We start from the raw sequence: 14,146 nt of genomic DNA on the forward strand, positions 1-14,146 counted from the left end.
TTAGAAAACTTTGATCGTTTTTTTACATTTAAAAGTTCCATACAAACTTCAGTATAGAAGTGTTCTTTTTCTGCCTTATAGTTTGGATGATTTCTCTGAAACTGTAAGAGCTGCCTGCAGCTCTGCTGGCAGTGTGGTGGGGTCTGGTTCGTCACATGCCCATCAGGATAGGTAGCTGTCTGGTCAGGGATGGGTGGAGCGCTCTTCAGCGTGCTGGCCATCAGGGGGCGCTCACTCGTGCGCGCTCGGCTCCCTCTCTCCCTCCAGACCAGCGGGAGAAGGAGCGAGACCTGCGGCTCCAGGAGCTGCAGAGGAAGCAAGAGGAGAAGAAGCCCAAGCCGACGAGCTCTGGGGAGCTGGTGCTCAAGAAGACGGAGAAATCGTCCGACGGCTCTACTGTCAGCGCTCTCACCAAAACTGACCGCTTCTCCCACTCTGGTAATCCCCTGGCCTGCACTCTGCTCATCCCCCACGGCGGCCATGAGCCTCCCTGCCCCCTCTGCGACGGTGTTGAGCCGCCAGGTCTAGCGCTTGGTTTGCTCTTCAGTAACGCTTACCTGTCTCACTGGGTATCAAATAGGACACCGAGATCTGTTTTCTGCTGATCTCTTGTCATCCATGTAACACACAACACTGCAGCTGTTCTTAGCTGTGAGCAGTGACCGCCGTGCTGCTGCCCGGCTCGAGGCTGTGTCCTGTGTCCTGTGTCCTGTCCTTGCTGCTCAGTTGTCCTGACAGTCACTGGCGATGGGCAACGTGGGCTAATTAAGAGGGGGAGGTAGAGGTTCGTGCCATGCCAGTGGAGCCTCTTTCAGGCTGCAGCCTGGAATGAACCTTTACTGTTCCTCAAACAACGACTTTTCATTTCCTTTTGACACTCCTTTGTAGTAACTGCCTTAAATGGTTGGGTAACGGATAAACGGTTTTGGAGGCAAAGTTCCATTGTTTTGGAAGCAAGGTGTCCACTCTGTAGTGTGAGTGGCCATGCCTCCTCAGAGCCTGATGGCACACACTCCTCGGTCTCTGCTGTGCTAATGGGCCCTTTCTGTCTCTTTCTGTAGATAATGGCAGCAGGTCATCCCACAGCACCACAGTGGAGGCCAGTTACATCCAGAGATCAGACAGTGAGTAGTTACTTCAAGTGAGGCGTTTGGGGAGGCGCAAAGCAAGCAGCTGAAATACACATTGGGAATGTACCCCTGTTTTGGTAGAAAATGGTAGAAGATATCTTAACAAGAAGAGCTTGCAGAATCGTCCCTGTTGAGGACCGTGTGCTGGTATGATGTAGGTGATGGTAACAGCCTCTCTGTCCCTCCAGGAGGAACCACAGTTCAGACCAAATCCTACAGCTACTCCTCCAGCACAACCAAGAAAGTGGGCAGGTAAGATTCCAGTGGTGAATCTGAAGCACGGTTTCGGCTGCAGTGACCGGGGAGCGCTCGGAGCGATCTGGAGATGGAGAAGGATGTGATCTGGCTCTGTTCCCGCTCTCCCCAGTGTTTTCGACCGCGAGGACGACTCCTCGCCCCGCGGCGGGGGGCTGGCGGCTCTGGAGAGGAAGCAGGCGGAGCGGCGCAAGGAGGTGATGCGAGCCCAGACCCTGCCCAAGACCTCCGCCGCGCAGGCCAGGAAGGCCATGATCGAGAAGCTGGAGAAGGAGAGCGCGGGGTGAGGGAAGCAGGGGCCAGTGGGAGGCTGGCTGGCTGCACTGTGAGCTTTAAATGTGTCCCCGCGGGTCACGACTCCGAGCCAGGCTGCTCATTTGACTACTTAGTATCCAAGAATCTTGCTGGGCTGTTCCTCGGACTCTTCATGTAGAGATGATCTGTCCCTTAGCGGCAATTCTGAGAGAGTAAAGGGAGACGGAGCTGCTGGAGCTTCACAGTCCGTTTCAGATCCATGCCTTTCATATAGCGCCCTTCTCTGGCCACCCTGCTTGTTACGGAGGTTTCCCAGCCCTGAAGCAAGAAGGGCAAGAGCAGCACCTGCTGGACGTGGGTCTCCTCAAGCTGCCCTCTGAATCTTTGAGCTCTGTAAATCTGCTTCAGCAACATGGACGGTTTCTTCCCTTGGCTTTTCCACCTGGTATTAAAGATTTGCCTTCTGTAGCCGGCTGAAGGCCTCAACCACAAGTCAATGCTGAGCTTCCGAAGCAGTAAAGGCTCTCGGTGGGAGGGTGGATTGAGTCCCGTGGTGCAGATATTGTTTTAAACTCAGGTCACCTCACTGTGCCGGGTCTTCCAAATGGGTATGGTGGTTAATTCAAGTCACTCAGGGTCCATTGAGCTGTGGGCCCTCGACTCCTGTGAATCTCTTTGCTCCTGCAGGCGCAGCAGTGTTTGCAGCTGTGCAGTAGATGAGTGGGTCCTCCCAGTGGGGGGACAGGAGCTTTTGCAGTTAGTAACTAATGATAATAAATCCCCTCTGACTGAGTAATAGACTGTAATTGCAGAAGACAGTATTTTAAAAGGGGCAGAGGCAGGATTCCACCTGTGAGTGTGGTTTCGAGTATAGCCTTCAGTATTGATTATAAATACCATTGGCTCGCGATGTCAGCCATTGAGTAGAGAAGGAACATCCGTATGTAAAAAGGAAAGGAGCTGCGGCTGGACGTGGCTGCGGGACGGAGTTGTGACCACATGACTTTCTTCGAACTAGACCAGCCAATCCCGCGGTGTCCCGGGTGGTGAAGATGCAGCGGTCGTCCAGTTTCGGGGTCCCCAACGCCAACTCGATCAAACAGATGCTGCTGGACTGGTGCCGTGCCAAGACCCGTGGCTATGAGGTCAGTCTCGCTGCTTCCTGATGGCCTGCAGCCCGCCAGGTGACACTGGGCTCGCGTGCGCCTCTGTGCGGGTATTTCCCTGCTAACAACCACCACTGCTCTTATCTCTGGGTTTTAAAAAAAGAGGATTTCTTGGTTTTTCCTGAGTCTTTAATACATCTTTAAACGTGTGAAATGATATAATTCTAAAGGAATTATCTTACTAAAGATCCAATGAATGTGCTCCGAATAACCAGTAAGAAAGGTTAAAGATGAGAGGCGGCAGAGTCTCCCCTTGACGTGGATCGGTCTAGTTTTTGCGGTCTCCCATGGTGAGCGTGACCTGTCTCACTCCCAGCACGTCGACATCCAGAACTTCTCGTCCAGCTGGAGTGACGGAATGGCGTTCTGCGCTCTGGTGCACAACTTCTTCCCCGATGCTTTCGAATACTCCTCCCTCAACCCCCAGAACCGGCGGCACAACTTTGAGGTGGCCTTCAGCTCAGCAGAGTGAGTACAGATTGCCTGCGCTGCCCCCTGTGGGTCGGGGTGAGAGCTAAAGTGACAAAGAGAGGAGCTGTAAGAGTTTAACGTGTTGGAATTTCCGGGGTTATAGTTTGGAGTGATAAAAATGCAGAAGTGAATGAAAACAAATGCTGAAATTGTTCCAGTTCACTTACACTGTAATGATGAACTTGAAGTTAACATTTGTGATGTGACTGGAAGAGTCTGGCCTAGTTGTGTTTAATCCTTTCTCATTAAGGTTTCCAGAGATGTAAGGAATCTCTTCATGTACTCGGAGGTGTGACTTTTTACAGCAGTGCTAAGAGATCGACATCGTTTTAGGAAAGCTTTTCAAGTTTTCTTCATTTTGATAATTAATTGTACAAAAGCAGCTACTCTGTTTTTTAAACTTTGGTCTGTAGTAACAAAGAGTAATAAGGTGTCCACAGAGCTGTCTGCTTCCAGCATTTCTGTTCGGTGTTCAACATATTGGAGGAACTGGAGACCGCCCTTGTGGACGCCAGCCTCCCGCTAGTTTGTTTGTGTAGATGCTGTGGCTCATTCATGCAGCCTTTTCCTTGTAGTGTCAAACAAAGAAGAAGCAGCAAAACAGTTCTGAGCAGATTGCACTGTTTAATTCTGATGTGTGAATTTTGACACAATTGTCCTAATATTTTAATCCAAAAATACAGTGTACTGACCAGATCACAGAATGCCTGTTTTCTTCTTCATTTCTAACACCTTGTTTACCAGGTGATGGCTGCTGCTACTGCTGCCACTGTTCTTACATGCTTTTTGGACAAAATGTGTATCCTATCGCAAGTCCAGTCTTTGATCTAAGATGAGAACATTCCATGTGGGTTTAAGGATTCTTCAAAGAGGGGTGAAGCTGAGCCTTAGTTTTGCCCCTCAAGATGGCATCAGTTTTCCTTTCCTTCTGAGCACAATGGTAAAAGTCTATAGAGGAAGGCAGTGGGGTGGCAACTTGAGAAGGTTTTCCATCTTTCTCCTCCTGCAGGGGCGGGTACTACAACCGTCTGCTTCTCAGGTGTGTCTGTTGAGAAAGAACCTGAAAGGCGTATTGCAAGAAACAGCAGCTTGGGATGTTTGCTTCAGATAGATCTCCAGAATATCAGATTTCATAGGATCACGATGATACACTTGAAAGAGTTCACTCTTTCATCACATCAAGCTTTGGGAGGAAAGAGATTCCACAGCCTCAAGTATTCTGCTTAAATAGAACCACACACCTTCAATGTCAGTGTAGTGAACTTTTAAGTAAAACAACTCATCAGGATTTGATGAGTGACGAGAAAAATCCCAGCTGTATTTCTGAGAATGGAGCTCCTGAATTTCACCTGTGTTTTACTCCTTCAGCTCCATGTCATGTTGGCATTGTTCCCTTCATTGCTTGGTCTCTGACCCCTCTCCTCCTTTTTGAAAGACAAAATTGTTTCAAAATTGGATCTGATGGGGAAGAAGAAATAAAATTAATTAAAAGAGGGACTCAAACCTACCCCTGCTGTGCAGCAAGGTGTCAAAGCCCCTAGCCCAGGGAATATATGCTAATTGGACATTGAGGGTTTGCATTTCATGTACACCCTGCACAACATAAGCCTACAGCTGCCCTTCCAGCATCCCAGAGATAGGCCTAAATGGATGTCCTGTAGGAAAAGTGCTATTACGAGTACTGCTATAAGATGTCCTGCCTGTGTGAGAGCTGTGCACTCCATTGACTTTGCTGCAACCCTCAATCTAACCCCCATCTCCCTTTTTATCTGCAGAGCTGCTTTGGTGAACTCCTCCCTTGTAATGTGCTGTGTACCTCCCAAGTCCCGTACTAAAAATGCCCGTTTGTGAGATTAATCCTTCAGATGGTTGGCAAGGTCACTAATCGGAGAGCCGTGTGCTCTGTCCCCCTGCCGTCTCCTCCTGCTCGGTCTGGTGTGGAGGTTGGAATGAGCTCAGGGCTCCTTTCTGGTCTCCGCACCTCGTCTCTCTCCCCCTCCTCTGTCTCCTCCTTCTCTCCCTCGTCCTGTCCTCAAGCTTTCCTCTCTCGTGAGCTGAGAATCGGAATCCTTCTTCCCTCCCAGCTGCAGCAAACCCATTCTACTGCTCCGCTTCCACCCCGGTCCCAAGCTCTGGAGAGGATTACACTCCCACTCCCCTGTCTGACCCCGTCGTGGACCCATTGGTGCCCAACACAGAAATGATTCACTTCAACTTGAATTTGAATAGAAGAACTCCTTATATTAATGGCCATATTTTGAATCTGTTCCAAGCTCAACTTCTTCTCTTGCTCTAGGCTTGAAAGTATTTATGTTAATTCATTCCTTTGTTTAAAAATGGAGATAAAATGAATACTGCTGGAAAAATAAAGAGCTGTGGAAACATTTGGAAATGTCAGTTCTCCACACCAAGCAGATGAGACATGACTGTAGTGTTCTCAGATGGCTGAAGTCACGATAGAGGGAGGCTGCTTTCAGTACCCTAACAGCTATTGTTGCAATCATACCTTAATGCATGCTTACTGCAAACATATGTCATCTTCTCTAGCTCTGCAGTATTTCATAGCTTAAAACTAATTACTTTTAAAAATGCTAAGACTTGTCATTTAGACTCGACATTTAGTTCTGCTTTTGCTGATATCTCCCCGGCATTTGATGAAAGAGTGTACATCTTAAATATTGCCCAGTGTTTTCTGAACTTTGGTACCAGAGTTTTCCCAATGAAATATATTTGGACTCACTGTTAATGAAACAATGAAGAGAGATTGTCACTATGCCCAATACCCTGTTCTGGGATGGCAGGTAGAGGGTTTGTTGCCTGGGTGGTCTGTGTGCAGCTAGCATGGCCTGACCTCTGACCTCTGCTTCGAAGTCACCTGCTGAAGTGTTTCACTGAGATAGATGACCTGAGCACCACGCATCCGTACTGCATGTGAACCTGTTGCCTCTTGCAGGATTGTCCTCTCACAGACTCTGATGACCCTGACATCATGTATTGAATAATGCTTCCTAAAGCCCCATTGGTAGTTACCACGTAGGGTGATTATCATATTAGATTTTTACACACAAGCATTAGACTTTACTCTCTAAATTGGAATTTAGGCTAAAGGTTGTGTTTGGACATGTCAACATCCAGACATTTGTGCTCAGTCTACAGATCTCCAGGTGATGACCAGCCACAGCTTTGAGCTGAAATGTCGAGGGGTGAGAAGACATGATATCCAAACAGTTCCAAATGAGAGCAGGCCTTTCACCGCCTGTAGCCAGTTTGATATTTATAGTTAATTGATCAGAGGATCTCCTCCAGCTGTTTCTTAAAGGCATGGCTGGGTAGCTTGTTCCAGACTCCCACAACTCCTCTGAAGGAGACTGAACTAACTTTGCATTGTTTTCACCGTTTGGTAAAGTTATTCTATACGGGATGTCGTAGTAAGGGGCCGGATAGCAGTCTGCATGGACTTTGTTGAAGAAATTCATTATACTGAATTTGTATCTAAATTTTATTTCTGTGATATTAAGGAGTTGTGATGTCCATGGCTTCATGTTGAGGAAGCTGCTCTCGCAGGTTCCCCATCCTGTGGTCTTGAAACTTTCTCCAGCAAACTGGGCTCTGTTCCATCTCTAGGAAACTCCGAGTGTCTGCATGATTGCACTGGGGTGGTGTTGAAGTGAGCAGACTCCTGAGACTATACTGGAACCAGCAGACTTGCAGTGATGTCAGGGAGGCATGTGCTGCGTCTTGATTTAAAGTATTCTAGAGTATCAGGATGAACGGTTCTGCTGCCTGGTTGGGTCAGAGGAGCCTGTCTGCCCTTCATGCTCGCTGTGCAGTACAGGAACCATTGCTGTGAGCCAGGACATAAAACAAATTCAGTGTAGAAAAAAGAAAAAAATGAAAAAAGATTCATCAGAAACCTCCCTGTCAGAGGCAAATCACAAGAGTCGTCCCTCCTCCGTCCCTCTCACCCCCTGTCCCCACGCTTCTGAGACGTGTGCGTCGGCTGCTCCCACACTGCCCGAGCAGCCCTGTGTCTTCGTGTCTGTTGCCTTTATTTTTACACCACTCATGGAGCCCAAACAGAGCGAAGGGCGGTCCGGCGTGAGACCGCGCGGGTGGCGCTGCTGCTCGTGTCCTCTGTCCAGCTCTTGTCCAGTCTCCTGTCTCGGTGCACACCACGAATGGACACGCCCTGCCGTTCCATTTGACATGTCAGAATCGTTCATGATGCATGATGACTCATGGATATGTCTCTGAGAGAATGTAATGTTTTTGTTTTTTGTGTCTCTCCTCTCTTTCACCTCTCTGTTGGCTGCTCACCGCCCTCCTGTTTGTCCCTTTCTGTTTCTCTCCCTCCCCCCTCCCTTCGTTCCCGCTGTCCTGACCACTCGTCACCTCTGCCTTCTTCCTCTTCCTGTCCTCTCTCTGTCTTCCCTGTGACTCTCCTCTTGCTCCCTGCTCCTCGGCCGGGCTGCAGGAAGCTGGCCGACTGTCCGCAGCTCCTGGACGTGGAGGACATGGTTCGGATGCGCGAGCCGGATTGGAAGTGCGTGTACACGTACGTCCAGGAGTTCTACAGAGGCCTCGTCCAGAAAGGGCTTGTTAAAACCAAAAACTCCTCCTAGAGTTGCGTCCCCCCCAAACGAATGGTGAGAGCGGGATACCACAGGGGTGACACGCGGCTGGTGGTGGTTGTGGGGGTGGTGTGGGGTGGTCCAGCCAGGACGTCCCCTGCGAAAGGGGAGCGCTAACTGTTCTTGTCCACAGCTTCAAGATGCAAGGCGGTCAGGTAGGGCTCTGTCCCGTCGGCATCGGACACAGCAGCTGTGGCCTGTTCCCCCTCAGAGCCACGAGCTCTTCGGGTGTTTATTTCAGCTCAGGACACAAGCTGACTTTATTGTTGTTTTCATCTCGACTAGACTGGGGTTTTCACCTTGAATTAAGGTGTCTCAGTTACTGTATGCCTGTTATTTAGGTCTTATTGGAGCCTTGTTTTAAATATTTGGTCAATATCTAGACAACATTATATTGGAAGAAAGCGAAGTAGAAACCACTGAAAAAGTGTCACAGCGAAGTTGGTTTAGACTCGAATGTAAGACTGTCAATGGGACACTTCTGTCCAGTGTGCGACACTGGCGATAATGAAGCTTTGTGGTCCATGGTTGAGTTTGGCTCCAGTGTATTCGTTTTCTGCTATAACTTGTCACTTTAATGGTATTTAGCGACAATTTAATTACATTGTTTGCCCTGTTAGAGCAGTTATCTCTTTTAGGTTAAGGTTTTTTTAGCCTACTGGGTTAGTTTCAAAGATTTTTGCTCATGTTGTGCTTCAACACTTCTCATAACAGGCGAGGTAAACCATGAAGAATTGTATATTTGAATAGATCCTTCTGTTTTGTCCATATCAGAAAATGCACACACAGGATAAGGATCTGGATAAGGTTCTTAGTGCTTCTCTAGGCAGAGTTGGTTAGAGAGAAACAAGAGGGTAGACCCTGTGTATCCAGCTACAATTCATAGCTTACCTGAAACCTCGGACAACAATCATCTACTATATGCATATCTACTCAGGGGCGGAGCTGTGCTCGGATGCTCAGAGTCGCAGTGACGGGCTCTGTTTGCTCTGTAATTAGTGCAAAGCTTTTTGGATAGAACTCAGCTGTGCTCATCTGGCTGCTGGCCCCGGTCCACCAGAACTGTTTCCCTGCGAGAGATGTGTAAACATTGCCTTTTTAAGAGCTGGGATTCCAGCAGGGAGAGCAGTGATTAGTCTTTAAATGTGAAGATCAGGTCTTTATAAGGAGTTGTGTACTTTTAACCAGGAACAGTTTTTCTTTATGAAGTGGTAAGTAGCTAGGAAGCTTATTTTCTCATCTGTACAGTTTGATGTGAAGCTGTACTGAGATGCATTCAAATCCCTGCACTGCGCTCCTCATTTCCAATGAGGGGCATATTGTATCATCATTACTGCTGCACAGTGCAGCCCCGCTAACCCTTGGAGAACAGTTTTCAGTACCTCCACCTTTGAACGTCTGACTAAGCTGTCAAATTCCTAAGCTCTGATCCAACATGTGGGATAGCACAGCTCACACTCCATCACCTCTTTTGTTGTACTCTTGTACTCTGTTGCATTAAAATTCAAACCTATACTTCTTTATTAAGAAGAAACTGTCATGTGTCATATCAACACATTGGATAATTTTCAAAGAAAAGAGTTTCAGATATTCAAACAAAGCAGAGTCCATCAAGGTCCTATGTGCTGTTAATATGTGTAGTTAATCTTAACTGGACACCTGTGTCTTAACTTCTGAGCCAAGAAGAAATATATGGTAATAGTAAAACATATTTTAGTTATATCCATGTTCTTTATTATACCTTATTTGGAGCTTGGGATGTCCCAATAAAAATTCTCCTTCATTAGCAGTGACTGTTGTATCCTCCTGTACTATGTCTCCCTCCAGTGGTCAGACTATGTATTGACAGGACTTAGCTTGGGGAGATAGGGAGACCTACATACTGAGTTTAATTATGGTTTTTATCCTCTAGCTCTGCTCTTAAATACACAGTGCCAGTTTAATGACTCACGAGGCCTGAACACTTCAGTGCTCATGGATCACTGATCTGAAAATCTGAGGTGGCCAGAGAGCAGCTAGACTTTGCCTTGGTCATGATGCAGTACTGTACTGGGAAGATGTGAAAAACTGGATTGTGCAAGAAGTTGTCATGTTTAGCTAGTGACACTTTTCACTTACACCTTTCTAGGAGCTCAGTGTGTCTCCTTTCATATTCTCCTCCACTTAATAAAACTCTATCCTGCAGGTACATTAATCAGACTGCTGTCTTTTTCGATGTGATGCTAATCCAAATTTCTGACTACCTGTGTGTGCTAAAGTAGTGAGTTGTTTGAAATAATTATGTAAAAAACTTTTAGACAAACTTTTAGATTCTGGAAAGTCAAACTAGAAAATAACATCTATAGCATATAAGAAAAATACAGAGGAAAGGCCCAAGCAATATATACAAATCCCGTTATAAGATAAGATTTATTTTGAACCTTAATTGAGAAACCTGTGCTACAACTAGAATAGGGAGGGGTTCTCTTTTATTTATCTCACTGTGCTGTTTGTCTGAAACTTCTAAAATCCGTGAGTCTCTTCTGCGCGAGAGGCTGTGGTGCAGGTACAACTGCTCCAGGCAGGAGAGCATCTTCTTCCCCTCATTAACTGCAGTTTCTGTCTCTCTCCGTCTCCCGACGGGGCTGTCCTGCCCACTCTGTGCCCTGCAGGAGCTTCGCTCACTGTATGCCCCTGCTGGAGGTGGAGGACATGATGATCATGGGCAGGAGGCCGGACTCTAAGTGTGTCTTCACCTACGTCCAGTCACTCTTCAATCACCTGCGCAGGTACGAGCTGGCCTGCCGTGGCTACACCGACTTCTAACTGCAGGACACAGACGCTCTGCCTTCCCGGGACCCGGCTCATCCCTCTGCACCTCAAACGTACTGCTGTCGGCCCTTGTGAAGCCCCTTGTGCAAGGCCTGCCTGTCAGCTCTGTTGCTTATTGACTGAACCATAAGGTCTATACTTTCATCTGCTGTGGCCGGCTGAGTCTGGCTTTTCCAATCTTCATGGTGTTAAACAAATGCCCTGGGGGTTTGGCCAAGATCGGGTTTATTCTGTTTTTCTTAGACAGTTCAGAAGTACAGCAGCATTTCATTACCAAAATAAAGATTGCTATCCAGAATTTTCCCAAGTAGTGGCACTCGGCGTTTATTATAATTCAGGAATAGCCTGAGCAGATCTAGTGCTCATGTGATATTGTATTGCATCTAGCAGGTCCAACAACTAGCCATTGTATTTGTTTTAACTTAGTGGTAAAATCAATGAAATGCACTTTTCACAAGCTGATGAAGAGTAAAAGGGTGATGGTTAAACCCCACATTGTGCTCATTGTATCCCTACACGGGCTGTTGGTGGTATATTGGATGTTGGATGGTTCCAGCACTTGGCCTGAACTTTAGATTCTGTGATTTACAAGCCCCGCAATTCCCGATGTCCATCCCTGAGGATTTCCCACGCCGTCTTCAGTCTAACCGCAGTGCCTCCAGAGCGGCTCGGGATCACACCACTTCTATCACTTTAGCAGCAGGACTGGTTTCTGGTGGCACAGGACTGTACCAGCCCTTTAACTGGGCTCGTGTCGTTTGTGCCGTTATAGGTCATTCAGGTCAAAGTGATGGAAGGGATCTAAGTGATTGTCCCACATCCTAACGCCACTGTCTAAGCTAGGGGATCTTTACTGACTGCACTTGGGCCTGAGTGAAATGGCCCAGCTGTGATCTCTTTCACGTCACACATCAAGGGCTTTTAACAGCTTTACTGCTTTATTTATGACGGTAAAATTATTGTGAAAATAAATGAAAGACAGACCCTTCCACCATGTCCTGCCTATGTGAGAGCCTCTGATGATTTCAGTGAGTCGTGAGCTGAAACAAAGTTTTAATAGAGACTAAAGAAGTCTAAAATATCACCTGTGTGAAGGAATTAGGTTGGGCCGGACAGTTATCAGTGTTCTTCAGACTCCAGTCCCGGTACAGAAGCTGTAATATAATTTACTATACTGCATGCTTTTTAAACACACATGAACTTGAATTGTTTTTTATTATTTAAATAAATGTGTAAGCACTGGTATGGAAAGTATATTTCATCTGTATTTTTTTTTGATAACCAGTATGCTTCTGCCTTCAGTCTGGACCCTGGACACCTGTCCTCTAACTTGAAATTGCAATTCTTAAACCAGAAAACAAAAGACCATACCAGCATATTGCACTAGTGTCAGCAAAATAGGTAAACAATTTTCACTGAAATAAACATTTCAGTGAAATTTAATGTTTGCCTGAGATTTTAGATTGAATTGTGTTTAGAAAGCCCCTTGGTCAGTTGGATTTTTTTCTTAAATTCAGAACCTCCCAGGGTTTCCTTACCAGAAAGGGTTTGATTTTGAACTTCAGAGCAGGAAAGAATAGCTTTTGAAGTTGCCATACAAAATCCACTCAGAGCTTCTCGGAAGCATGAGGTTGTAGTTGAACATGTGGAGAGACGGAGCTCCACCCCAGTGACAGACTGCACAGCTTGTCGTTGGCGTGCTCGTGTCACTGTCCCGTCTCTGGCCATCCAGGCAGTCTCAGGGCCAGACTGAAGTGACCGCTTTCTGTCGGCTTCCCACTGGGAGCAGCAGCCACAGGCTTTCTGCTAAACACTGCCAGCAGCACAGCTCTGCAGGGAAATATTTTTAATCATGTACAATGTTTGGTTTTGTCTATTTGTCTTTGATGTATTCTGACACTTTTTACAACTTTTAATACCTGGTTTGTGTTAAACTAAATGTAATGTCTAATGATTTTGATAGGATGAGCAGGTTTTGGTCTTTGAAGTTGCTGAATGACTGTTACAGTGTTAAATACAGAGCCCAAATAGGGGATGTCTGAACAGATAAAGTAATTTACAAAGCTGTCATGCCCCTTTGACCTCATACCTCCCGGAGGGCTGTCATGTTGGATGAGTCATGTTCCTCTGCTGGAAGGAGCGATTATTTCGGTGCGATTTAAGGACGAAGAAACAGGCCGAGTTGCCACCTGTGAGCACCTGCTGAGCCAGTGAGGTCCAGTGAGGGGCTGGGTCTTGGTTTGAGCTGTGGCCCTGTCTCCATACGTTGTATCTGAATGAATCACCTGTAAATGGGCTTCGTATGAATTGATTAAGTCCACAAACGGACTGCTGCCAACCGAAACAAGTTAGTTACTCATCCCAAATTATGACTTGACACTATGTGAAACTTAGCTGTTGAAATAAATGCTATGTATTTTAAATTCTTCAAAACTAAACACTAATAGAAATCTGCTTTTGGGTGGTTGCTAAATGATTTGGGGCTTAAATGAAAAATGACCTTCTCATCGGGATGACCAGTAACACAGTACTGTCAAATATGACTAAGCAGACTTTTTTTCCCTGTCCTTAAACTTGTGATGTTGGTGTCTAGTCCTTAAGCAGAAGTGCTGTAACTGCTGCAAACCCATTTACTGTAGACGTGAACTCTGGTGCCTGAAGAGAGCTGGCTGTGGTGCTCGCCATGATCTTATACTGGCAAGAGATGCTTGTTCCCAGCCAGCTCCCCCTAGTCACTCATTTTTAAGTTGTACAAATAAACTATTTTAAATCTCTACTGTGGTTGTGAAATTTACAGTTATAAATTTAAAATTGTTAGAAATCCTCTTAAGTGAGATATAACTTGACTGACCATTCTAACATTAGATTGATTTCAACAAGAAAGCGTTGGAGAGAATGATTCCTTATCCCCAGCTTTAAAGTGCAAAAACCCTCCAAAGATTTTGCTTCTGTTAAAAGCCAGCAGTAATGCCTACTTGAGAAATTGACTTGTTAGCAGAGATTTTTTGAGGCAATCCAGGTTAAAGCATGTAGGAAAAAAACCTTTCCATGCTGTGTGAGCGACCCTTAGAATTACTTTTTACTCGGCAGAGCTTCAGCTCTGCAGATGCACCTGCATGCAAAGGAATGTGCCGCAGGGATCGTCTTTGAAGCAGAGGCCAGGGGAACAAGAATCTCTCCTCTGGCAGAACAGAGATCTTCAGAGAGGACTGCTGGTCCAGCCAACTGGCAGCTGTGTTGCTGGTCTGCTGCCATCTTGGAGAGGACAAACCTTGAAATCAAGCTGTTATGAGAGGATTTTAAGATTATTTTGAAAGCTAACATATATATTTCATTCCAGCTGTTCTCTAATCTCAGTAGCCAAAGTGGTGATCAGGTACCTTTGGCCACGATACCTGCAAGTGTTAAAGTGCTGCAAAGCCACTGG

General features: G+C 46.4%; 1 protein-coding gene across 6 annotated transcripts in view; it reads left to right on the plus strand.

The window, feature by feature from the left end:
- The window catches only part of smtnb (smoothelin b), an 82,739-nt gene extending 69,246 nt beyond the window's left edge, over window positions 1-13,493 (plus strand). For 4 of the 6 annotated variants that reach the window (XM_088618248.1, XM_088618249.1, XM_088618251.1 and 1 more), the window contains 7 exons: window positions 268-438; window positions 1,062-1,124; window positions 1,319-1,382; window positions 1,498-1,668; window positions 2,659-2,785; window positions 3,123-3,274; window positions 10,560-13,493. In XM_088618248.1, the coding sequence (XP_088474374.1) occupies window positions 268-438; window positions 1,062-1,124; window positions 1,319-1,382; window positions 1,498-1,668; window positions 2,659-2,785; window positions 3,123-3,274; window positions 10,560-10,713 (902 nt within the window). In that variant the 3' untranslated portion in view covers window positions 10,714-13,493. Of the gene's footprint in view, window positions 1-267; window positions 439-1,061; window positions 1,125-1,318; window positions 1,383-1,497; window positions 1,669-2,658; window positions 2,786-3,122; window positions 3,275-7,751; window positions 7,924-10,559 lie in introns of all 6 variants that reach the window. The other 2 variants (XM_088618250.1, XM_088618253.1) reach the window with 1 other exon arrangement.
- Window positions 13,494-14,146: the final 653 nt, after the last annotated feature.

This window comes from Lepisosteus platostomus, chromosome 24 (assembly GCF_059453375.1).
Source record: "Lepisosteus platostomus isolate fLepPlt1 chromosome 24, fLepPlt1.hap1, whole genome shotgun sequence".
Lineage (NCBI taxonomy): Eukaryota > Metazoa > Chordata > Actinopteri > Semionotiformes > Lepisosteidae > Lepisosteus > Lepisosteus platostomus.